The sequence below is a fragment of the Nuphar pumila genome, chromosome 2 (assembly GCF_984573655.1).
Source record: "Nuphar pumila chromosome 2, dmNupPumi1.hap1.1, whole genome shotgun sequence".
NCBI classification, from domain to species: Eukaryota; Viridiplantae; Streptophyta; class Magnoliopsida; order Nymphaeales; family Nymphaeaceae; genus Nuphar; species Nuphar pumila.
In genome coordinates this window covers 9,855,168-9,878,783 of record NC_143250.1, presented here as the reverse complement: position 1 = coordinate 9,878,783, position 23,616 = coordinate 9,855,168, and the positions used below count along the sequence as shown (strand labels likewise).

Genomic DNA, 23,616 nt, shown 5'->3' with positions numbered 1-23,616 from the left:
CTTGCCTTCTTCTTATGAGCCCACATCGAGCCCATCTTTTCAGGAGAAGCTTCATGAGACCTTCTTTGACATCAAAGCCACTTTCAGCTCTCATACGCAGTTGATAGCGAAGCTAGAGACTCAAGTAGGATAATTAGCTGAAGCTTTGAGTAGCCAAAGCGAGGAAAGCCTCTCGAGTCAGTCTATCGTTAACCTGAAGGAGAAAAAACCCGTGTATCATGACCTGCACCTCACAGAGTTTCACCATAAGCAGGTCAACTTTGTTATGTCCCTTTGGAGTAGGAAGACATTCCACCCTACTCAGGAGTCGACTGGCGAACCCACTGCCACACCCATTGCTCAGTCGATCTCCTCCACTAGGCCTACGGAGAATGGGCAGGGCCCACAGCTTGTGCATTCTTTGTATATTTCCGTAACCCCTTTTCCTCAGACTTTGGCCAAACCGCATGATTTTGGCAAGCAGGGGGCATGCCTGCACGAAATGCTTGATATATTCAAGTAGGATCACATCAACTCCCCCTTGTCTGCCACTGCTTATATTGAAAGATGTTCGGTTCTTGGCTCTCCACCATTTGAGAATAGTTTCCATGTGGAGACTAAACTCTTTCCTTTCACTCCAGAGAATCATCATAGGGTGCATAGGGGTAGAGTTGGATGAAACATAGTGCGTAGTGTCATAAATGATACAATTTTCCTCAGAGTCCCTGATTGAGCGTGACTTCACATCTATTAATCTTATAGAGATGAAGGGTCACTAGAGATCCATCAAGTTGATGACGTAAAATTTAGCGCTTTATGGAAGGTAGCCCATATTTATGGTGTATCATTAGTAGCTTTAGTAGTTTTTCTATTTTAGGTAGTTTTTCTTCATGAGCGTCAAGCCCAGATCATGTATGCATTACATTTTTTGTTGAGTTGCAAACTGTGAGACAGGTAGAACCTCTAGAGAACCATTGACATGTCGTATCAGGTAAGGTTCCACAGTGTGGATCAGGTGACTTCTACCCTTTTCTCTTATTTACTTTGTTCTCATATGCATTCACTTAGTTTCATACAAGCATGTGGGAGTGCCACTAAGGACAGTGTCATTCAAGCATGGGGGAGGGTGTAGTTTGCATACCCAATTTTTTTCTGTCTTGGTACTTGCACATTGATGAAAACTCATAAAAATTAGGCTTTTAAGGAATGAGTTTGAACTTATATGTCTGCTTTGCAAAATCTAATGTTTTTAGAGAATTTTTAATCCCCATGATTTTTTTTCTTACACGGATATAGAAAAACGTGATTGTTTATGTGGATTTTAAAGAAATGATGATAGATGCATGTTAGAGCTTATTTTGAATCACAAGTATGAATATGCATATTTTTATTTTATTTTTGAAAAACTAAGCAAATAAACATAATTGTGAAAATAAGAGTTCAAAAAGTGAAAAGCACATATGTTTAGTTGTTTGGTATCTTCGTATTCCACAGTACAAGTTGATGTGTTTGAGTTTCATGTCGAAAAGGATAACGAAGGAAGTCACTTCTTTGTCTAAGTTAATATCTCTGGCCTATTTCATTTGAGTAAGTTGAGCCTGAAGGGTGTTTACACCTGGTGCCCTAAAGTCATCTGGTTTGGGAGCCACCAGTTTGAAAGCCCGTTACATGGACTTTATAGAGAGCCTAATAGATGTTGACATTGCACATGACAAGAAGTAAGTTATACGTAAAACTATGAAAATAGAACATTTAGTGACTCAAGCAATTAAGTCTGAGGGATACTTTGTATCTGGTGCCCTAAGGTCGTATGGTCTGAGAGTCATTGACCCAAAGCTCATTACATGGGTCACAAAATCTGGAAATTTGATATAGTGCTCAATAAAAGAAAGAAAGAAAAAGTATAGAAAATTAAAAGTCAAGAAAAAGAAAAAAAGAGAGCGTAAAAAAAGAAAAATTTCACTGCTTAGAAGCAAATATTGAGAAAACCTATGCAGAAAACATATGAGTGAGGATAAGTAAATAATAACATGTGTATATTTGAATTTCTGAGAATAAGACATAAATGATTATGCTTTTTAGAAAAGTGAAAGAAAATATTTTATTCTATGGTGGCAGGTAAAAGACTCTAATCATGCTTTGATAATGTAATGGCACAAAATATTTGTGAAAACAAACTTCTTGACTGCCTAATGATTTTTAAAGTAAAAAGTTTTATATATATATGACAAAGATGTTTTTGGGTAACATCACTGGAAACCCTCACGAGACCTTACTCATCCACTGGGGCTCCACTAGGGCAACCCAGGGGTTGAAAAGGCTTGTTGCATATGCTAAATGCAACTGTGATTCCTATGAGAGTGAGTTAGTATTTATTTTGAGTAGTTTAGTATATTTTACTTTTTTTCTTCAGTTTGCTCGAGGACTAGCAAACGATAAGCATGGGGGTATTTGATTATGCATACATTTTATAAGTTTATTCATCTTATTTTATGCATGATTCAATGTAAAATTGCATTAAAAACCCATCTTTATTATTGTTTTCGAGAATCTGCTTCAAAATTAAATTTTTGGAAAAATCACATTTTTTTATTCGGCCCTGCATTTTTCGGTATTTTTATTAGTTAGAATTTTTATAATTGATAATTTAGTGAGATTAGGACTTACTTAATTATTGTTAATTACTTTTAGAAAATAAATCATTTTGGAAAACACGTTTCCAGAGAAGGACCCATGTTGAAATTAGTGAAAATTATCAAACATTTTAGAAATTTTAGATTTTAACCTAATTAGGCTTATAAATAGGATTAAGAGGGCTGGAGAAATCATTTTTTTCTAGCAGCCTTCTTGCCTCCCTTACCTCTTGCCTCCATCTTCCCTTCTTCTTCATTCTTGGTCGATTTCTTTTCTCCTTCTATTTCTCCTTCTTCTTCCTCTTTTTATTCTTTATTTCATCGATCCTCTAAACCTCGTCTTCATCGACTTTTCTGACCTTTTTCATCGAAGAGGCATGTATATAGCTGAGATCAACCATCTTCTCTTCTCAACCTCTCCATCGGAGACAGACCACACAATTTGTTTCTTCTCCCCCATCTCCATAGATTTTTAGTTTCAGCGCATGCATATTTCTTTACGTTTTACATGAGCATTGCATAAAGCATATTTTTTAATTTTTCGCTGTTATTACATCTAATTAGATTATTTATTTTCAACCATTGCAAAAAGAAAAGAAAAATATATAACACATTAGTCGTGTTACAAATAAATTTGATTTTTGTTTGCCTTGCATTTTCTGTAGATTAAAAGTAGCATTTTTTTAAAGTTGATTCAGTTAGCTAAGTTTTAACCTAGTTGTGTTTCTTTTTAATTCAATACATTTATTTCCCTGTTCTTTTATTTGAATCGTGATTATTCCTTTTCGTCAGTTTTAAATTTGGGTGTAAGTGGTTCATACGGGCATAGGTTTGCATAGTCTGCATTAAAAGTTTTTCTTTTGTTTTCTGCATTTTTAATTCTATTAGTAACCTAAACTTCAAGCAGTGTCGAACATGCCTTTCAGCATGATTAACGCAATTTGAAGCCCAAGCCATCATTTATTTCATAAGTTATGCATTTCAATAGTTGTTTTAATTTACACGTTAGTTCATATTAATGAGTCAATTGATTTTATATAGGTTAGTTAACATTTTTACACAAGTTAGTCGATTAACATTTAGTAAGTTAGATGTTGTTGTTGAGTTAGTTAGTTAGATGTGTTAAGAATATGGTAAAGTTGTTTTCTTTATCTGCGTGAATTACTAGTTCTTATTGATGTTTTTTTTTTCTCTCTTTTGATAGCCGATCTTTTCTTTACTTAGGTTACTATACAAGCATCCATAAACAAAATATTTTATTAAGTCTGCTCTACCGTGTGTAGTTGCATTTTAGTTAATTCTTTCATTAGCTTGGATTTCATTAGTCATTATTTTATTTTGTTTGTTGGTTTTGTGTATTTATTTCATGGTTGCATTAGTTTAATTAACATATTTTTGTTTTAGGTAGTTTATCATGTGCTGCAGTTTGAAATAGTGGTGTTACATGTGATTTATTTATTTATTTTTGTCAGTTTTAGCTAATTAATAGTTTACTAATTGATTTCCCAATTGATGTCTTTCATTTTATTTTTCTAGTTTCCCATTAGAATGTTAGTTCATAACTATACCTTATGAGTTGATTATTCATAGCTGAATGCATATACTAGTAGCTCGACATTTGTTTCAAGTTACGGAATTAGAGTATTAATTAGGTTTAGATTCATATTATTTTTTTTGATTTAGTATACTTAGCCTGCTTTAATTTATAGTATGCATAGTTAGCGTGTCGTTAATTCTGAATTCATGTTTTTCTGGAGATTAATTATTTGCCTTCTTGTTTTACTTTCATTAACATAAGTTCATAGTATTATTGTTAATTCGTTTAGTCATCTTACGTCTTCACATGTTGGTAGTCAATTTCATCCTTCTTTGATTTGAATTCATTAGTTGCCTAATTCATTTAAATAGTTAGTTTCATAAATTGTTATTAGTTTGTTAGTTAGTTTTCCTATTTCATCTTCTAGTGCTTTAGTTTTTGTTTAGTTTTTTTTTCATTTATGCTTCGTTCTGCTGTGTTTTGTTATATGATTTTTTGAAGGAAAGTGTTTGGATGTGTGGTGAGCCCCTTTTCATGCCTTTGAAGTACCCTCTAAGGTCACCTCAAGCCTCAGAAGTGCCCTCAGGGAGCCCTTAATCAAACTATAGAAAAGTGTTCAACCTATAAGGGACATAAAGGGATACAAGGACTCAAGCATTGAAGACTTTTACTTTTATTTTTAGATTAGTTTTTTATTTTTAATTCAATTCAATTCATTCGGGTCTGTAATAAGGCATTTTATTATTTATTTAAGCCCTCTACGTAGGGCAATACTCTTTTAGTATTCTTTTATTTAATTAATTCTTTTTCTTTTTGTCAATAAAGAGTAGTGTAGTTATGTGTTTGAATACAAGTATTTCCCATTCCCTGAGATCGATCCGAACTTCACCACTCGTGCGAGCCAGTTTTTATATTTTTGGTGTCTGTCTTTCACTTGGATTTTATAAAAAATTTGGTTTTAAAAAGATTTTTCATGAAACTCACACCAGTATGGTCTACTAAGATTGAAAATGGTGACCACTCTTATCACCTAAATAATGTTTTGGTTGTTCTGAAAATTAAAAAGAAATTGGTGTCTGTTAGTCAATTAACCTCTTATATACCTTATTTGTTTGAGTTTTTATCTGATGATTTTGTGATTAATGACAACTGGATGGGCAAGCAAGTGACGACAGAGAGTAGAGTAGGAGGTCTGTATAGATTCAACAACTTAACAAGATTAGTCACGAGCAACATTTTTTTTTCTTTAAGGTTTAAAAACTCCAGTTGAAAAGTTTGGCATCAACGACTTGGGAATGTGAATGCTTCAGTTGTCGACTTTCTTGAAAAAAATAAGTTTATTTCAATAAAGTTGTAGTCCATTAAAAGTGCACATGTGCAAATTTCCAAACGGGTAAAACAAGTCAGCTTCATTTTCTCTTTGTTGATGATCATTGCATGGAGTTGTTTAGAAAAGTTCACTATGACTTATGGAGACCTGCTTTTGTTACCTCCCCCCAAAAATTCAGATTTTTTATAGTTTTCATTGATGATTATTCTCATTTTTTATGGGTATTTCCTTTGAGACATAAATCTAAATTATGTTCAAAATTTATCGAATTTCATCAATATGTCCAAACTCAGTTTGGAAAAGAAATAAAAATATTTCAAACAGACAAAAGGGGTGAGTTTGAAAGTGTTGAACTCAAGACATACTTAAAGATGAATGAGATTGTTCACTATAAAAGTTGCCTAAAACCCACATAACAGAATGGAATAGCTGAACGAAAGCATAGGTCTATCACCAAACTAGGCTTGACTATGCTTTTTATGCTCAAATTCTAGTCTGGTTATGGGTTGAAGCTTTCTTAACTATAGTTTGGATAATTAACCTCTTGCCAACACCAAATTTTTCTATGAAAACTCCACATGAGAAGGTGTTTAAGAAAAGACCTGACTATACAAGTTTGAGAGTTTTTTATTGTCGATATTTTTCCTACCTTCGAGACTATTCCATAAACAAATTAGACCCAAAAACATTATCATGTGTATTCCTGGGTTATAGTGATCACCACAAAGGGTTATCATTGCCTATTTTTGCCTACTGGCTGAGTTTATACATCAAGACATGTATTTGATGAAGGTGTCTTTCCTTACAAAATACCAGGGTTACTATTTTCAAAAAGCCAACGAGTGAGTGGGTTAATAAGTTTGAAAGAATGGTCAGATGAGAGAGACTCATATCATCATCACATTCTGATTAAATCTAATAACCAACAGGATCCTAGACACCTGATGTGTGAGCAACAACATGATGAGCCGGTCATAAAAAGAGAGATTGTCCAAAATGACCTGACTAGTGTTCCATCTCAGGGTACTCATGCTAGAGACTTAAGTCTTGATGATAGTCACAATAGGTAGTTGCTAATGGAAGAAGTGAAGAAGGCACCTCTGATACTCATAATTTTTGAGTTCATCATATGGTCACTCGTATGAGGGATGGAATAATAAAGCTCAATCCCAAGTATTTTGTTGCTTTATCTATTCTTCAAGAACCTAAGAGTCTCAAGGTTGCTCTTGCACATAAAGGCTGGCATGATGTAATGCATGCTCTCGGTATCAATGATACATGAGATCTTGTGCCTAAAGAGCATGAAATGCATATAATCTGAAGTAAATGGGTCTATAAAACCAAATTAAAAAGTGATGGCTCAGTAGAATGATTAAAAGCTTCTCCTATTGCTAAGAGATTTGATCAAATCCCAAGTGTTGACTTCATGAAAACTTTTTCTTCAATTATAAAGCCAGCTACTATATGTATTGTCCTCACTATTGCTTTGGCCTATAACTGGAATATTCAACATTTGGATGTTAAAGATGCATTTTGACATGGTCATTTGAATGATATAGTATTTCTTGAACAACCTCAAAGATTTCAAGATCCTCAATGTCCAGATTTTATTTGTAAGACGAAGAAAGCCTATATGGGCTAAAGTAGGCTCCTCGAGCTTGATATGATCGGTTTGACACTTTCCTCCGGTCTCTTGATTTTTTTCAAGCATTGTTTATCTGCAAAAGTGGATCCATGATAGTTATTGTTTTACTATATGTTGATGATATTATTCTTACTGACAATGATACTCAATTTCTCAGTCATTTTATCAAAACTGTAAGTCAAGAATTTGCAATGAAAGATTTGGGGTTCTTGCACTATTTTTTGAGAATTAAAGTCCAACGATTCTTAAGAGTTCTATTCTTAAATAAAAAATGATATGCCTATGAGCTCCTAAATAAAGCTCAGATGGTTGGTGTCAAGCCTGTATTCACACCTATTATGACTCATGACACAAGCACCAAAGATGGTGATTTTTCATTCTGAAACTCTTACCTTTTATCAGAGCCTTGTTGGAGGCCTTCAGTATCTCACAACGACTTGCCCAGATTTATCATTTAGTATTAATTTTGTCAGTCAGTTCATGCAGAACCCGAACAATGCTCATTTTCATATAGTTAAACAAATTCTTTGTTATGTTCATGGCACTACTAACCACAAAATTCAGCTACTCTCGCACACCTCCTTGTCGTTAAATGCATTTTCTGATGTTGATTGGGCAGGTTGCCATATTATCCGGTGCTCTACCTCTAGTTTTTGCATGTTTTTTTGGTAACAATTGCATTTTCTAGAGTTCCAAAAACCAACCTACTATTGCTAGGTCCAACTCTAAAGCGAAATATAGATCCACAATATCAACCACTACTGAACTTATGTCGCACACATTTCTTTTGTGTGATTTTAGAGTATTTCTTCATCAACCACTTGTTCTTTTTTTAACAATATTTTGGCTCTTCTCTATACTTCGCCCACAACCAATTTGAGGGAAATTGTTACCAAAGAAGATAATCCTACTTCAAATGATAAACTCAAGTTTATGCAATAAGATAATCCTACCAAAATGATAAAGAAGATTCTCCTCCTCCAAATGATAAACTCGAGTTTATCACCTTAACAAGAGATCCAATTGTTAATGATAAACTTGATAAGCACGAGTTTATTGTTCCAGCTAAAAAGGCCAACCAGATTGGGGATATCATTCTAGCTCAAGAGGCTAACATTATTGGAGATAATAACAGAGTTCAAGAGGGTCAAGCTACCGAAGATAATAACAGCGGGGCAGTTAAAGAATCAATCTCTTATCATGTGTAACCGCATGGATAATGATAACCGATAGACCATTTAACCATTTTGGTAACTATTTTAATAGTGAAAAAAATCCACGTGGAGTATTGTGGACGTAGGTGATTGTTCATCGAACCACGTTAATATTGTGGACTTTGTCTCTAGTGTGTTTCTCTTTAAAGGTAACATAATTGAAGAAGAAAAATAACACAATTGAACTGTGACTAAATCCTTCAATAGGCAGACTTGACAACATTCATGTTACAAAACCAACTAATTACATCACAAATCGCCACTTATATGCAAGAAATAACAAAAAAGAACGTATCCCCACGACAAAGAACACGAAAACACAAGCACTAACAACACAGGGACGAAGAAACGAAGCTAATGCATTGAGGTCAGCATCGATGGCAGTGATCTCATGGTAGCCATGACGAAGCTTGATGGAGAAGAAGAACAAAACACAAACACCAAGAAAAACAAAAAAGAAACGAACGGAAATCAGTATCGGTTGATAGCAGTGATCATGCACCACCCATGATGAATCTTGAAGACTTGAACAACCAACACCAGCGAGAAACTAAACCTTTGAAGAAGATTCTCTCTCTCTTGTTCAGAATCGGTCGATGAAGCAGAGCACGTTCGCTCGATCCTCAGGAATACCGTAGGGAAAGCGTCTCTTCATCTGCAAGAACGCCTTCATTATGAGGAAGCTGCCCTCCGGTCCATGGCGGAAGAAGTTGTGGGGCGTCTGCAACCCAACGCCGACCAAGTTGGCCACCGCCTCGAGATTGCACGAGTGGCCAGTAGATGCCATCAGGTACAACACGTCGTAGGACTTTGGGAAGTACAGCTTCACCTTCTCCAAAAACTCCTCGCGCCTCTCCGGCAAGCGGTTCCTGAGAACTTTCAGCATCGAGGCGAACATATTGCCTCCGTTGTACGTCACCCACCGGATCCGGTCCTCCATCAGCGTGTCCGAGCGACAGAGCTCGACCCCGAGGACGTCCGGATGGATGCCCTCCTGGAGGTTGCGCTCGAGGTCGATGGCATTCTTCATCAGGAGCGACCGGAAATTGGCATCGAGCTCGTCCGGGGAGTTCGCCAGCTTGACGTTGAACTCAAAGATGCATTCTTCACCGGTGCCCGGCAGGGTGGGGAGGTTACCGTGCTCGTCGAAGAAGGTGAGGCCGAGCTGGAGGAGGCGCACGCGGTGGGTGTTGAAGTTGTGGTTTACGCAGGCGTAGATGGTGTCGTTGGTGCGAGGGGTGGATGGATTGGGTTGCACCAGGAAGCCGATGAGAACTGTGTGGGTGGCGACGTAGGGGTGGTGGACAACTATCTGGCGGATGAAGTCGAGCTCTTCGTGGACGTTGTGAGCCCAGAGTTGCCTGATTTTGGGGAGTTCCATGTGGCCTGAAAAAAATGTGAAAATGTTATGGGCCAAGAACAAGAAAGGGAGAAGGAAGAAGATCGGGAAGGGGGGTGGTTCGATCCGGAGGGACTATCTCTCTCTCTTCGTTACATAGAGAGAGCATATATAGTTTCGTCATTGATGGTGATGGTGATCGTAGGAGTTGGGCTTCTTGGATCTGCCATGTCGTTACATAGTGATAACATATTGTTTCGTTTAGGAAGGTGATGGTGTAGTAGTTGGGCATCTTGAATACGAGAGAGAGAGAGAGAGAGAGAGAGAGAGAGAGAGAGAGAGAGAGAGAGAGAGAGAGAGAGAGAGAGAGAGAGAGTCAATATGGGTGCGAACGGGTCAAATGTAGCCCCACACCCGAACCAAATGTGAATCCGATTAGTTGATTCGGTAACCAATCTCAGATCCAATCAATAATCGTATTCGGGTTTGGTATTGAATTTTACATTCAAATCCAGAACCTGAATTCGTCTAAGATACGATTCCAACTAAAACCCAAACTCGATTAAGTGTAAATATCAGCTTTTCAGATCGGGTTCCAGTTTTATCCAATTCAATCAGATTCCGAGAACTCGATTAAGTCAAAACCAATTACACCGGACTTCGTAAAACAAGAGTCCGACCCATTAACATCCCTGTATCATATCGTAATCAGCTTCTTGTAGAGTGAGAGAGGACCATATGGTAACAGACCGGTACCCCTCATCTTTTATGTCATCCTCTATATAGTTTTAATATGATCGATTTAATAGGATTTGACCCTTGGATCGAGTTTTTTGATGAAAACTACTATATCTTCATTGGCAAAATCATTGCATTTTTTTTGGACATTGATTTTTGAATTACCACAAATATCATCTACTTGTGGTGGAATGCCAATCTTCAGTAAATGGACAATGTGTGGATCATGTATACAAGGTCAAGTTGAACAAAACTACTTCAATCGATAAGATCTCAAGAAAGGGTATGATATAACGATGACTTTGGTGATGACTGGGTCCAAATCGCATATGGTAGTCAGCTTCTTGTACAGAGACTGGGAAGGGATGTCATCGGATATCTTCCCCAAATCCTACTTTGAGTAGTCAGTTTCAGTAAAAAAAAAATTGAATCTGTTTAATAATTGGATTCGGTTTCGGTTTACAATTTTTCAACTGAATCTGATGGACATCAGATTTTGGCGCATATCCAAATCGTGTGAGTACATGTAATTAGTTGGACCCAATAATACCCTTTCATCATCTAAATCTGAATCCAACTTTGAATTTGATTAGCCATATGGAACCATACCTGGCCCCACTTTTCAGGTATGGCATCGTCAGACCCAGCATAAGAGAAACCATACCCGAACCAGATAAGAACTACATGATCCATACTCGGTAAAATATATATTTTTTGTCATTTTTGCATTGAAAATTTTGCGGTTTTTAATAGAAACTCTAGTCGGGCACGGGTCTGGTATAAAATTTCACAAACTATACCCGGATCCATGTATTAATCGGACCCTCGAGTCCGGACTCAGGTCTTAATCTGGTTCTTATTCCGCACCCCCCCCCCCCCCCCGCCCACCCACCCACCCACACACACACCCACACCCACACACCCCTTTTTATAAACAACCAAGCACAAATTTGGCTTGTTTAACTTCGGCTGATTATGAGCTTGAAGTCGGCTTGATTCGCTACAAGATTGAGCCAAGCTTGAACACTTCAAGCTAGTCTCATAAAGCTCATTTAACATTCCTAAAATCCCCAACTTGTTACACCATATAATTATAACATCGATTGTAATTGAGAAGGGAGCAAGTCCAAGAAACCAAAAAAAAACGGTACTTTTAATATGACAGTAACTGCTCCTCCCCAAAGAGGTAAACAAAAAAAAGAACGTCTTTAAATGTAAGAACCTACAAATCAAAAGAATGCAAGAAAGGTTCACATCAAGGAGATTAGGTATCATAATTGAAGAAGAAAAATAACACAATTGAACTGTGACTAAATCCATCAATAGGCAGACTCGACAACATTCATGTTACAAAACCAACTAATTACATCACAAATCGCCACTTATATGCAAGAAATAACAAAAAAGAACGTATCCCCACGACAAAGAACACGAAAACACAAGCACTAACAACACAGGGACGAAGAAACGAAGCTAATGCATTGAGGTCAGCATCGATGGCAGTGATCTCATGGTAGCCATGACAAAGCTTGATGGAGAAGAAGAACAAAACACAAACACCAAGAAAAACAAAAAAGAAACGAACGGAAATCAGTATCGGTTGATAGTAGTGATCTTGCACCACCCTTGATGAAACTAAACCTTTCAAGAAGATTCTCTCTATCTTGTTAGGAATCGGCTGTTGAAACCGAGCACGTTCGATAGATCCTCAGGAATGCCGTTGGGAAAGCGTCTCTTCATCTCCAAGAACACCTTCATCGTGAGGAAGCTGCCCTCCGGTCCATGGCGGAACATGTACCGGGGCGTCTGCAACCCAACGCCGACCAAGTTGGCCACCGCCTCAAGATTGTTAGAGCGACCGGTAGATGCCATCAGGTACCCCGCATCGTAGGACTTTGGGAAGTACAGCTTCACCTTCTCCAAAAACTCCTCGCGCCTCTCCGGCAAGCCGTCCCTGAGAACTTTCAGCATCGAGGCGAAGATATTGCCTCCGTTGTACGTCACCCACCGGATCCGATCCTCCATCAGCGTGTCCGAGCGACAGAGCTCGAAGCCGAGGACGTCCGGATGGATGCACTCATGGAGGTTGCGCTCGAGGTCGATGGCATTCCTCATAAGGAGAGACCGGAAATCGGCATCGAGCTCGTCCGGGGAGTTCGCCAGCTTGACGTTGAACTCAAAGATGCATTCTTCACCTATGCCCGGCAGGGTGGGGAGGTTGCCGTGCTCGTCGAAGAAGGTGAGGCCGAGCCGGAGGAGGCGCACGCGGTGGGTGTTGAAGTTGTCGTTTAGGCAGGCGTAGATGGTGTCGTTGGTGAGAGGGGTTGATAGATTGGGCTGCACCGGGAAGCCCATGAGAACTGTGTGGGTGGCGACGTAGGGGTGGTGGACAACTATCTGACGGATGAAGTCGATCTCTTCATGGACGTTGTGAGCCCAGAGTTGCCTGATTATGGGGAGTTCCATGTGGCAAAAAAAAATGTGAAAATGTTGTGGATCAAGACCAAGAAAGGGAGAAGGAAGAAAATCGGGAAGGGGGTGGCTCGATCCGGAAGGACTCTCTCCTCTTTCTGTCTCCCCTCCTTTCATAGAGTGAGTATATAAAGTTTGGTTATTGATGGTGATGGTGGTCTTAGGAGTTGGGCTTCTTGGATCTGCCATGTTGTTACATAGTGATGATTTGTAGTTTCGTTTTGGAAGGTGATGGTGGTGGTAGTTGGGCATCTTGAATACGAGAGAGAGAGAGAGAGAGAGAGAGAGAGAGAGAGAGAGAGAGAGAGAGAGAGAGAGAGAGAGAGAGAGAGAGAGGTGCCAACGGGTCAAATGTAACCCCAGACCCGAACCAAATGTGAACCCGATTAGTTGATTCGGTATCCAATCTAAGATCCTATCAATAATCGTATTCGGGATTGCTATTGAATTTTACATTCAAATCCAGAACCTGAATTCGTCCAAGATATGAATCCAACTAAAACCCACCCAAACTCGATTAAGTGTAAATATCGGCTTTTCTGTTCCAGTTCCACTTTTGTCCAATTCAATCTGAGTCCGAACTCGATTAAATCGAAACCAATTACACCGGACTTGGTAAAACCAGAGTCCGACCCATTAACATCCCTATAACATATCGTAATCAGTTTTTGTAGAGTGAAAGAGGACCATATGGTAACAACCCGGTACACCTCATCTCTTATGTCATCACCTATGTAGTTTAAATATCATCGATTTAATAGGATTTGAGCCTTGGATCATCTTTTTTGATGAAAACTATTGATATCTAAATAACATCCCTGTATAGTTACACCATATAATTGTACCATCGATTATTATCGAGAAGGAAGCAAATCCAAGAAACTAGTCTAGTGGTTTGTCATCCCAAAGTTTATCAAGGCTCTTGGGGGCAAAGGATAGGCTCACAAAGTTTTACGTTGCCAAGACATTGACCGTATGGCAGGTAGAGCCAGCATGACTAAGCCTCTGTTCCTGGAACGTTTTCTACGTGTAAATATGAAAAAACTCCTATCTAGGGCAGGGAAAAGGGTTGAACCAGCTGAGCCAGAAGTGTTCAAGCACGGCTCATTTTTGTAGTGAGCCAAGCTGAGATTGAGCTCTCTAGTTTATAACTAAAATGCATTGGTTTGGATGAAGAAGAAATAGGATTCCATAAAAAATACAGTAAAATACAAATATGGTTTTTAATACCTAATGAGCTTATGCGAGTCAAGCCGAGATGAGTACGTTTTGTTGATATTCAGCTTGCCAGCGAGCTCTTTAAGAGCCAAACACGAGCCGGTTTGCGAGCTGCTGGGCTTGTTTCCCAGCACTAATCCTATCTTAGCAAATCAACTATCACATAATTACATTCCTTTAAAGTCCAGTTGCAGTGAAAATCATAAAACTTCCTAAATCACTCCAACCCTTACCCCTGCACTGAGCTTGGCCTACCAATCTTAGTCATAGCCTTGGAGATCATCTGAGACATATACGATTGAAATATATGCGATTTACTTTAAATGCACTAGTTTAGCAAGATTGTGTGCTACATGAATACTGCTTCTGTGCATCCATGTGCAAAACACTTTCTCTCCTCTTTTGGTCATATGATAGATGACAAATCGCTGGTTATATTGAATTCCCACCGCACATCTCACTTGGGAACCGTCAGTTATGTGAGAGTGGGTCCCACGCATACCTCTCTCACGCTAGATGTGCATAGGTGATATAGAATATAAAACGGTATTTTTAATATGACAGTAACTGCTCCTCCCGAAAGAGGTAAACAAAAAAAGAACGTCTTTAAATGTAAGAACCTACAAATCAAAAGAATACAAGAAAGGTTGGCTTCAATTAGGTATCATAATTGAAGAAGGAGAATAAGAGCTCAATTGAATTGTGCCTCAAACCTTCAATAGGCGGACTTTACAACATCATGTTTCAAAACCAACTAATTACATCACAAATCGCCATTACATGCAAGAAATAACAAAAAAGAACGTATGCCCACGACAAAGAACACGAAAACACAAGCACCAAAAACACAGGGACGAAGAAACGAAGCTAATGCTTCGAGTTCAGCATCGATGGCAGTGATCTCAGGGTAGCCATGATGCAGCTTGATGGAGAAGAAGAACAAATCACAAACACCAAGAAAAACAAAAAAGAAACGAACGGAAATCTGTATCGGTCGATAGCAGTGATCTTGCACCACCCATGACGAATCTTGAAGACTTGAACCACCGACACCAGCAAGAAACTAAACCTTTCAAGAATATTCTCTCTATGTTCTTCAGAATGGGTTGTTGAAGCAGATGTTCGCTAGATCCTCAGGAATTCCGTTGGGAAAGCGTCTCTTCATCTCCAAGAACACCTTCATCGTGAGGAAGCTGCCATCCGGTCCATGGCGGAACATGTACCCGGGCGTCTGCAACCCAACGCCGACCAAGTTGGCCACCGCCGCGAAATTGTGCGAGCGGCCGGTAGATGCCATCAGGTACCCCGCGTCGTAGGACTTTGGGAAGTACAGATTCACCTTCTCCAAAAACTCCTCGCGCCTCTCTGGCAAGCGGTCCCTGAGAACTTTCAGCATCGAGGCGAAGATATTGCCTCCTTCGTACGTCACCCACCGGATCCGGTTCTCCATCAGCGTGTCCGAGCGACAGAGCTCGACGCTGAGGACGTCCGGATGGATGCCCTCCTGGAGGTTGCGCTCGAGATCGATGGCATTCCTCATAAGGAACGACCGGAAATCGGCCTCGAGCTCGTCCGGGGAGTTCGCCAGCTTGACGTTGAACTCAAAGATGCATTCTTCACCGGTGCTCGGCAGGGTGGGGAGGTTACCGTGCTCGTCGAAGAAGGTGAGGCCGAGCTGGAGGAGGCGCACGCGGTGGGTGTTGAAGTTGTGGTTTACGCAGGCGTAGATGGTGTCGTTGGTGCGAGGGGTGGAAGGATTGGGCCGCACCGGGAAGCCGATGAGAACTGTGTGGATGGCGATGTAGGGATGGTGGACAACTATCTGGCGGATGAAGTTGAGCTCTTCGTGGACGTTGTGAGCCCAGAGTTGCCTGATTATGGGGAGTTCCATGTGGCCTGAAAAAAATGTGAAAATGTTATGGGCCAAGAACAAGAAAGGGAGAAGGAAGAAGATCTGGTAGTAGGGGTGTCTCTCTCTCTCTCTCTCTCTCTCTCTCTCTCTCTCTCTCTCTCTCTCGTTACGTAGAGTGAGGATATATAGTTTGGTTATTGATAGTGATGGTGGTCGCAGGAGTTGGGCTTCTTGGATCTGCCATGTCGTTACTTAGTGATGATGGAGAGGGTGGTGTATGTTCTCCCTCGATGATTCACTGAATCCCATGTTTGTGTTCGGCGGTATGAATGAGCACCACGTATATAAGCACATGGGGCTCGTATTCCTGTGTATGTTGACATCACTTAGCATTGGAGTCTGGCGTGGTTGCAAAAACTTAAGTACCCTTTCTTTCTATTATTGTCATAAAACGATGGTTTGAGAAAATGACATAAATGTCCTTTATTCAAAAAAGAAAAACAAATGATTCAAAAAAAAGACTAACATGTCCTCCATCCAAAAAGTCGAGGTAGATGTTGACTCTTCAATGTCTACACAGTGAAACAAACCTTAGCCGACGGTCCTATGGTGAGTCGACGATTCGATGGTAAGTCGGCGATCCGATGGTGATCCAGCAAAATGAACCTGAGCCATCAAAAAAGTCTGTTTAAACTTTTCATCATCATCATCTTCTTCTTCCTTCTTCGTAAAACACTGTAAAACTCTCTCTCTCTCTAGAGAAGAAATCAAGAGAGGCAAAGAGCTGGCAATCCGATGGTGATCGTCATCCTCTTTCTACTACTGGTAGCCGAAATGCTACTCTCGTCCAGTGGGCAACCGACTATGGCGGCTCCTCCTTCTCCTTTGAGGAACACCTACCGCAAAATCTTCCTTCAGTACACCTACAATGGAGTACAACCTCCGTTTTCCCCCATCATGATGAAAATCGCAAAGCGAAAAAAAATAAAAAAAATTATGGGAAAGGGTGTTATGAAAACCTTGAGCAAAAACAACCAAAGAAAACATGAGCACCACGATTAAACAAAATACTTTATTGCTCTTTTTCGATATTTACAAGTGAGAAAGAAAAGAAAAAATTTATACAAGGCCCCAAAAAAATTTGAGAGTATCGATTTACAGTAGAAATCAGATCAAAGAGTAGCGATTTACTGTATAAATCATATCAAAAAGTAGTAATTTATAGTAGAAATCAGATCAAATAGTAGCGATTTATAGTAAAAATCAGATCATAGAGTAGCGATTTACAGTAGAAATCAGATAAGAGAGTAGCAATTTACAGTAAAAATTAGACCATAGAGTAGCAATTTACAGTAGAAATCAGATAAAAAAGTAGCGATTTACAGTGAAAATCAGATAAGAGAGTAACGATTTACAGTAAAAATCACATCAAAGAGTAGCGATTTATAGTGAAAATCAGATCAGAGAGTAACGATTTATAGTGAAAATAAGATAAGAGAGCAGCGATTTACAATAGAAATCAAATCAGAGAGTAGCGTTTTACAGTAGAAATCAGATCAGGAAGTAACTATTTACAGTGAAAATAAAATCAGAGAATAACGATTTATAGTGAAAATCAGATCAGAGAGTAGCGATTTATAAAAGAGATCATATAAAGGACCCGCGCTGGGGGGAGCCCCCGGACCCCTCTCCTGTAAGGGCAAAAACTCTGAATCAGGCTTCACAACTCATCAAGTTGAATGATGCTACCCACGTTGGAGCCCCCAAACCCCCTTCCTGTAAGGGCAAGAACTATGAATCAGGCTTCACAACTCATCAAGTTGAATGATGCTACTCACGCTGGGAGGAGCCCCCAAACCCTCCTTCTGTAAAAGCAAAAATTCTGAATTAGGGTCCACAACTCATCAAATTGAATGATGCTACCCATGCTAGGAAGATCCCTCAAACCCCCCCTCTTGTAAGGGGAAAAACTATGTTACCCACGCTGAGAGGAGCCCCCAAACCCCCTTTCTGTAAGGGCAAACACTCTGAATCAGGATCCACAACTCATCAAGTTGAACGATTCTACAGTCAGTGTGCAGGTCAATCGGTGTTTGATGAAGCAATATAGGATCGTCTGCTAGATGTGAACAGAAGGAGAAAGTGAAGGGAGAGAGAGTGAGAGGGTTGATGTTCATGGCCTTCTCTAGTGGGGATTTCTTTCTCGGATAATCCTGCAGTGCAGGAATTGGATCTTAAATAACCATCTTCAGGGTACTTAAGTCTTTACAACCACTCCTTTTCTAGAATCGTCATTTTTTTTGCACCAGTGGAAGAAAGGGTACTTAAGTCTTTGCAATCGCATCAAACTCCAACACTAAGTGATGCTGACAAACATGGGGATACGAGACACACATGCTTATATACATGGTGCTTTTTAGGACCCCCGAAAATGAGATGCCTTGTTCAGGGGGGGGGGGGGGGGGACATATAACCTGCTTTAGTGATGATGTGTAGTTTCGTTTTGAAAGGTGACGGCAGTAGTAGTTGGGCACCTTGAATACGAGAGAGAGAGAGAGAGAGAGAGAGAGAGAGAGAGAGAGAGAGAGAGAGAGAGAGAGAGAGAGAGAGAGAGTCATAATGGGTGTCAACGGGTCAAATGTAACCCCAACGTCCGACCCAAATGTGAATCCGATTAGTTGATTTGGTAACCAATCTCAGATCCAATCAATAATCGTATTCGGGTTTGGTATTGAATTTTACATTCAAATCCAGAACCAAAATTTGTCTAAGATACCATTCCAACTAAAACCCAAACTCGATTAAGTGTAAATATAGGCTTTTCAGATCCGGTTCTGTTTTATCCAATTCCATCTGAGTACGAACCCAATTAAGTCGAAACCAATTACACCGGACTTGATAAAACAAGAGACCGACCCATTAACATCCCTATAAAATATCAAAATCAGCTTCTTTAAGAGTGAGAACCATATGGTAACAGCCCGGTACCCCTCATCTCTTATGTCATCCCTTATATAGTTTTAATATGATCGATATAATAGGATTTGACCCTTGGATCGAGTTTTTTTATGAAACTATGATTTTTTCATTGACAAAGTCATTGCATTTTTTGGGGACATTGATTTTTGAATTGAGACAAATATCATCTATACTCGTGGTGGAATCCACCGATTCCAATGACAATCTTTACTAAATGGACAATTTAGATAATGTATACAGGGTCCAGTTGAACAAAACGACTTCAATCAATGAGATCTCAAGAAAGGGTATGTATGATATAACGATAACTTTGATGATGACTGGGTCCAAATCGCATATGGCAGTCAGCTTCTTGTACAGAGACTGGGAGGGGATGTCATCCGATATCTGCCCCAAATCTTACATTGAGTAGTCAGATTTATTAAAAAAAAAATGAATCTGATTAATAATTGGATTCGGTTTACAAATTTTCAACTGAATCTGATGGACATCTGATTTTGACGAATATCCAAATTGTGTGAGTACATGTAATTAGTTGGACCCAATATTACCCATTCTCCATCCAAATCTGAATCCAACTGTGAATTTGATTAGGCGGCACTCGGTGTGTCAATGGGTCAGGTTTGGTTCGGACCCAAAAGGAACTAGACCTGACCCTGATTTTCAGGTATGGCATCGTCGGACCCACCATAAGACAAACCATATATGAACCCGATAAGAACTACATGATCCAGACCCGGGCCATTACCCGTAAAATAATTAGGCTTGTTTAACTTGGGCTGATTATGAGCTTGAACTCTGCTTGATTCGACACAAGAACGAGCCAAGCATGAACACTTCAAGCTCATCTTACAAAGCTCATTTAGCATCCCTAAAATCCCCAACTCGTTACACCATATAATTCTAGCATTGATTATAATCGAGAAGGAAGCAAATCCAAGAAACTTGTCTATGTTTTTTCTGTGTGAATATAAAAAAATGTTTATAAAGACCCAGGACTCCTGTCTAGGGCTGGTAAACAAGTTAAACGAACTGAGCTTGAAGTGTTCAAGCTTGGCTCATTTTTGCTGTGAGGCAAGCTGAGATTGAGCTGTCTTGTTTATAAGGAAAATGCATTGCTTCGTAGCAAGAAGAAATAAGATTACAAAAAAATACAGATAAAACATATTAAAATACAACTATATTTTTCAATACCTAACGAGCTTATGCGAGTCAAGCCGAGCTGAGTACCTATTGTTGATATTCAGCTTGCGAACAAGCTAGGAGCCAAGCTGAGATTGAGTGGTCTAGTTTATCAGGAAAATGCATTGGTTCGGATGAAGAAGAAATAAGATTCCATAAAAAATACTGTAAAATACAAATATAGTTTTTAATACCTGATGAGCTTATGCGAGTCAAGCCGAGATGAGTACCTATTGTTGATATTCAGCTTGCCAGCGAGCTCTTTAAGAGCCAAACACGAGCCGGTTTGCGAGCTGCTGGGCTTGTTTCCCAGCACTAATCCTATCTTAGCAAATCAACTATCACATAATTACATTCTTTTAAAGTCCAGTTGCAGTGAAAATCATAAAACTTCCTAAATCACTCCAACCCTTACCCCTGCACTGAGCTTGGCCTACCAATCTTAGTCATAGCCTTGGAGATCATCTGAGATATATACGATTGAAATATATACGATTTACTTTACATGCACTAATTTAGCCAGATTGTGTGCTACATGAATACTGCTTCTGTGCATCCATGTGCAAAACACTTTCTCTCCTCTTACGGTCATATGATAGATGACAAATCGCTGGTTATATTGAATTCCCACCGCACATCTCACTTGGGAACCGTCAGTTATGTGAGAGTGGGGCCCACGCATACCTCTCTCACGCTAGATGTGCATAGGTGATATAGAATATAAAACGGTATTTTTTATATGACAGTAACTGCTCCTCTCGAAAGAGGTAAACAAAAAAAGAACGTCTTTAAATGTAAGAACCTACAAATCAAAAGAATGCATGAAAGGTTGGAATCAAGGAGATTAGGTATCATAATTGAAGAAGGAGAAGAAGAGCTCAATTGAACTGTGCATCAATCCTTCAATAGGCGGACTTGACAACATCATGTTTCAAAACCAACTAATTACATCACAAATCGCCATTACATGCAAGAAATAACAAAAATGAACGTATGCCCACGACAAAGAACACGAAAACACAAGCACCAACAACACAGGGACGAAGAAACGAAGCTAATGCTTCGAGTTCAGCATCGATGGCAGTGATCTCTGGGTAGCCATGATGCAGCTTGATGGAGAAGAAGAACAAATCACAAACACCAAGAAAAACAAAAAAGAAACGAACGAAAATCAGTATCGGTCTATAGCAGTGATCTTGCACCACCCATGACGAATCTTGAAGACTTGAACGACCGACACCAGCAAGAAACTAAACCTTTCAAGAAGATTCTCTCTATCTTCTACAGAATGGGTTGTTGAAGCAGATGTTCGCTAGATCCTCAGGAATGCCGTTGGGAAAGCGTCTCTTCATCTCCAAGAACACCTTCATCGTGAGGAAGCTGCCATCCGGTCCATGGCGGAACATGTACCGGGGCGTCTGCAACCCAACGCCGACCAAGTTGGCCACCGCCTCAAGATTGTGCGAGCGGCCGGTAGATGCCATCAGGTACCCTGCGTCGTAGGACTTTGGGAAGTACAGATTCACCTTCTCCAAAAACTCCTCGCGCCTCTCTGGCAAGCGGTCCCTGAGAACTTTCAGTATCGAGGCGAAGATATTGCCTCCTTCGTACGTCACCCACCTGATCCGGTCCTCAATCAGCGTGTCCGAGCGACAGAGCTCGACGCTGAGGACGTCCGGATGGATGCCCTCCTGGAGGTTGCGCTCGAGGTCGATGGCATTCTTCATCAGGAGCGACCGGAAATTGGCATCGAGCTCATTCCGGGAGTTCGCCAGCTTGACGTTGAACTCAAAGATGCATTCTTCACCTATGCCCGGCAGGGTGGGGAGGTTGCCGTGCTCGTCGAAGAAGGTGAGGCCGAGCTGGACGAGGCGCAAGCGGTGGGTGTTGAAGTTGGCGTTTATGCAGGCGTAGCTGGTGTCGTTGGTGAAAGGGGTGGATCGATTTGGCCGCACCGGGAAGCCGATGAGAACTGTGTGGATGGCGACGTAGGGATGGTGGACAACTATCTGGCGGATGAAGTCGAGCTCTTCGTGGACGTTGTGAGCCCAGAGTTGCCTGATTATCGGGAGTTCCATGTGGCCTGAAAAAAATGTGAAAATGTTATGGGCCAATAACAAGAAAGGGAGAAGGAAGAAGATCTGGTAGTAGGGGTGGCTCGATGCGGAGTCTCTCTCTCTCTCTCTCTCTCTCTCTCTCTCTCTCGTTACGTAGAGTGAGGATATATAGTTTCGTTATTGATGGTGATGGTGGTGGTCCCAGGAGTTGGGCTTCTTGGATCTGGTTACATAGTGATGATGGAGAGGGTGGTATATGTTCTCCGCCGATGATTCACTGAATCCCACGTCTGTGTTCGGGGGTCTGAATGAGCACCACGTATATAAGCACATCAGACTCGTATTCCCGTGTATGTTGACATCACTTAGCATCGGAGTCTTGTGTGGTTGCAAAGACTTAAGTACCCTTTCTTGCTATTATTGCCATAAAACGATGGTTTGAGAAAATGACATAAATGTCCTTCATTCAAAAAAGGAAAACAAATGGTTAAAAAAAAGGACAATCATGTCCTCCATCCAAAAAGTCGAGGATGATGTTGACTCTTCAAAGTCTTCACAGCGAAACGAACCTTAGCTGACGGTTCGATGGTGAGTCGGCAAAATGAACCTCAACCATAAAAAAAGTCTCTTTGAACTTTTTATCGTCATCTTCTTCTTTTTCCTTCTCCGTAAAATACCGTAAAACCTTTTCTCTCTCTAGAGAAGAAATCAAGGGAGGCAAAGAGATGACAATCCGATGGTGATCGTCATCCTCTTTCTACTAGCAGTGGTCGGAATGCTACTCTCGTCCAGTGGGCAAGCGACTATGGCGGCTCCTCCTTTGTCTTCGAGGGACACCTACAACAGAATCTTCCTCCAGTACACCTACAACGGAGTACAGCCTCCGACTTCCCCCATCATAATGAAAATCGCAAAGTGAAAAAAAAATAAAAAAAATCGTGGGAAAGGGTGTTATGAAAACCTTGAGCAAGAAACAACCAAAGAAAACATGAGCACCACGATTAAAAAAAATACTTTATTGTTCTTTTTCGATATTTACAAGAGAGAAAGAAAATAAAAAATTTATACAAGGTCTCAAAAAAATTTGAGAGTATCGATTTACAGTAGAAATCAGATCAATGAGTTGCGATTTATAGTAAAAATCAGATCAGAGAATAGCATTTTACAGTAGAAATCAGATCAGAGAGTAGCGATTTACAGTAGAAATCGGATCATAAAGTAGCGATTTACAGTAGAAATCAGATCAGAGAATAACGATTTACAGTAGAAATCAGACCATAGAGTAGCGATTTACAGTTGAAATAAGACCATAGAGTAGCGATTTACAGTGAAAATCAGATAAGAGAGTAGCGATTTACAGTAAAAATCAGATCAAAGAGTAGCGATTCACAGTAAAAATCAGATCAGAGAGTAGCGATTTATAGTAAAAATAAGATAAGAG

General features: G+C 40.0%; 4 protein-coding genes across 4 annotated transcripts; all 4 read right to left on the bottom strand.

Moving 5' to 3' along the window:
• Nucleotides 1-8,921: 8,921 nt before the first annotated feature.
• On the bottom strand, nucleotides 8,922-9,719 carry LOC149844710 (putative CCR4-associated factor 1 homolog 2). Its single transcript, XM_089986058.1, has one exon. The coding sequence runs from the start codon at nucleotides 9,717-9,719 to the stop codon at nucleotides 8,922-8,924; it is 798 nt and encodes a 265-aa protein (XP_089842184.1).
• Nucleotides 9,720-12,074: 2,355 nt separating this feature from the next.
• LOC149844709 (putative CCR4-associated factor 1 homolog 2) lies at nucleotides 12,075-12,881 on the bottom strand. Its single transcript, XM_089986050.1, has one exon. It carries the CDS (start codon nucleotides 12,879-12,881, stop codon nucleotides 12,075-12,077), a length of 807 nt encoding a protein of 268 aa, XP_089842176.1.
• Nucleotides 12,882-15,201: 2,320 nt separating this feature from the next.
• LOC149844708 (putative CCR4-associated factor 1 homolog 2) lies at nucleotides 15,202-15,555 on the bottom strand. The gene has a single exon (XM_089986041.1). It carries the CDS (start codon nucleotides 15,553-15,555, stop codon nucleotides 15,202-15,204), a length of 354 nt encoding a protein of 117 aa, XP_089842167.1.
• Nucleotides 15,556-21,392: 5,837 nt separating this feature from the next.
• On the bottom strand, nucleotides 21,393-22,196 carry LOC149844707 (putative CCR4-associated factor 1 homolog 2). Its single transcript, XM_089986028.1, has one exon. The coding sequence runs from the start codon at nucleotides 22,194-22,196 to the stop codon at nucleotides 21,393-21,395; it is 804 nt and encodes a 267-aa protein (XP_089842154.1).
• Nucleotides 22,197-23,616: the final 1,420 nt, after the last annotated feature.

What these genes read in the sequence shown, in the direction of transcription:
- LOC149844710 (XM_089986058.1), bottom strand. Translation starts at nt 9,719, where the DNA reads ATGGAACTCCCCAAAATCAGGCAACTCTGGGCTCACAACGTCCACGAA.
- LOC149844708 (XM_089986041.1), bottom strand. Translation starts at nt 15,555, where the DNA reads ATGGAGAACCGGATCCGGTGGGTGACGTACGAAGGAGGCAATATCTTC.
- LOC149844707 (XM_089986028.1), bottom strand. Translation starts at nt 22,196, where the DNA reads ATGGAACTCCCGATAATCAGGCAACTCTGGGCTCACAACGTCCACGAA.
- LOC149844709 (XM_089986050.1), bottom strand. Translation starts at nt 12,881, where the DNA reads ATGGAACTCCCCATAATCAGGCAACTCTGGGCTCACAACGTCCATGAA.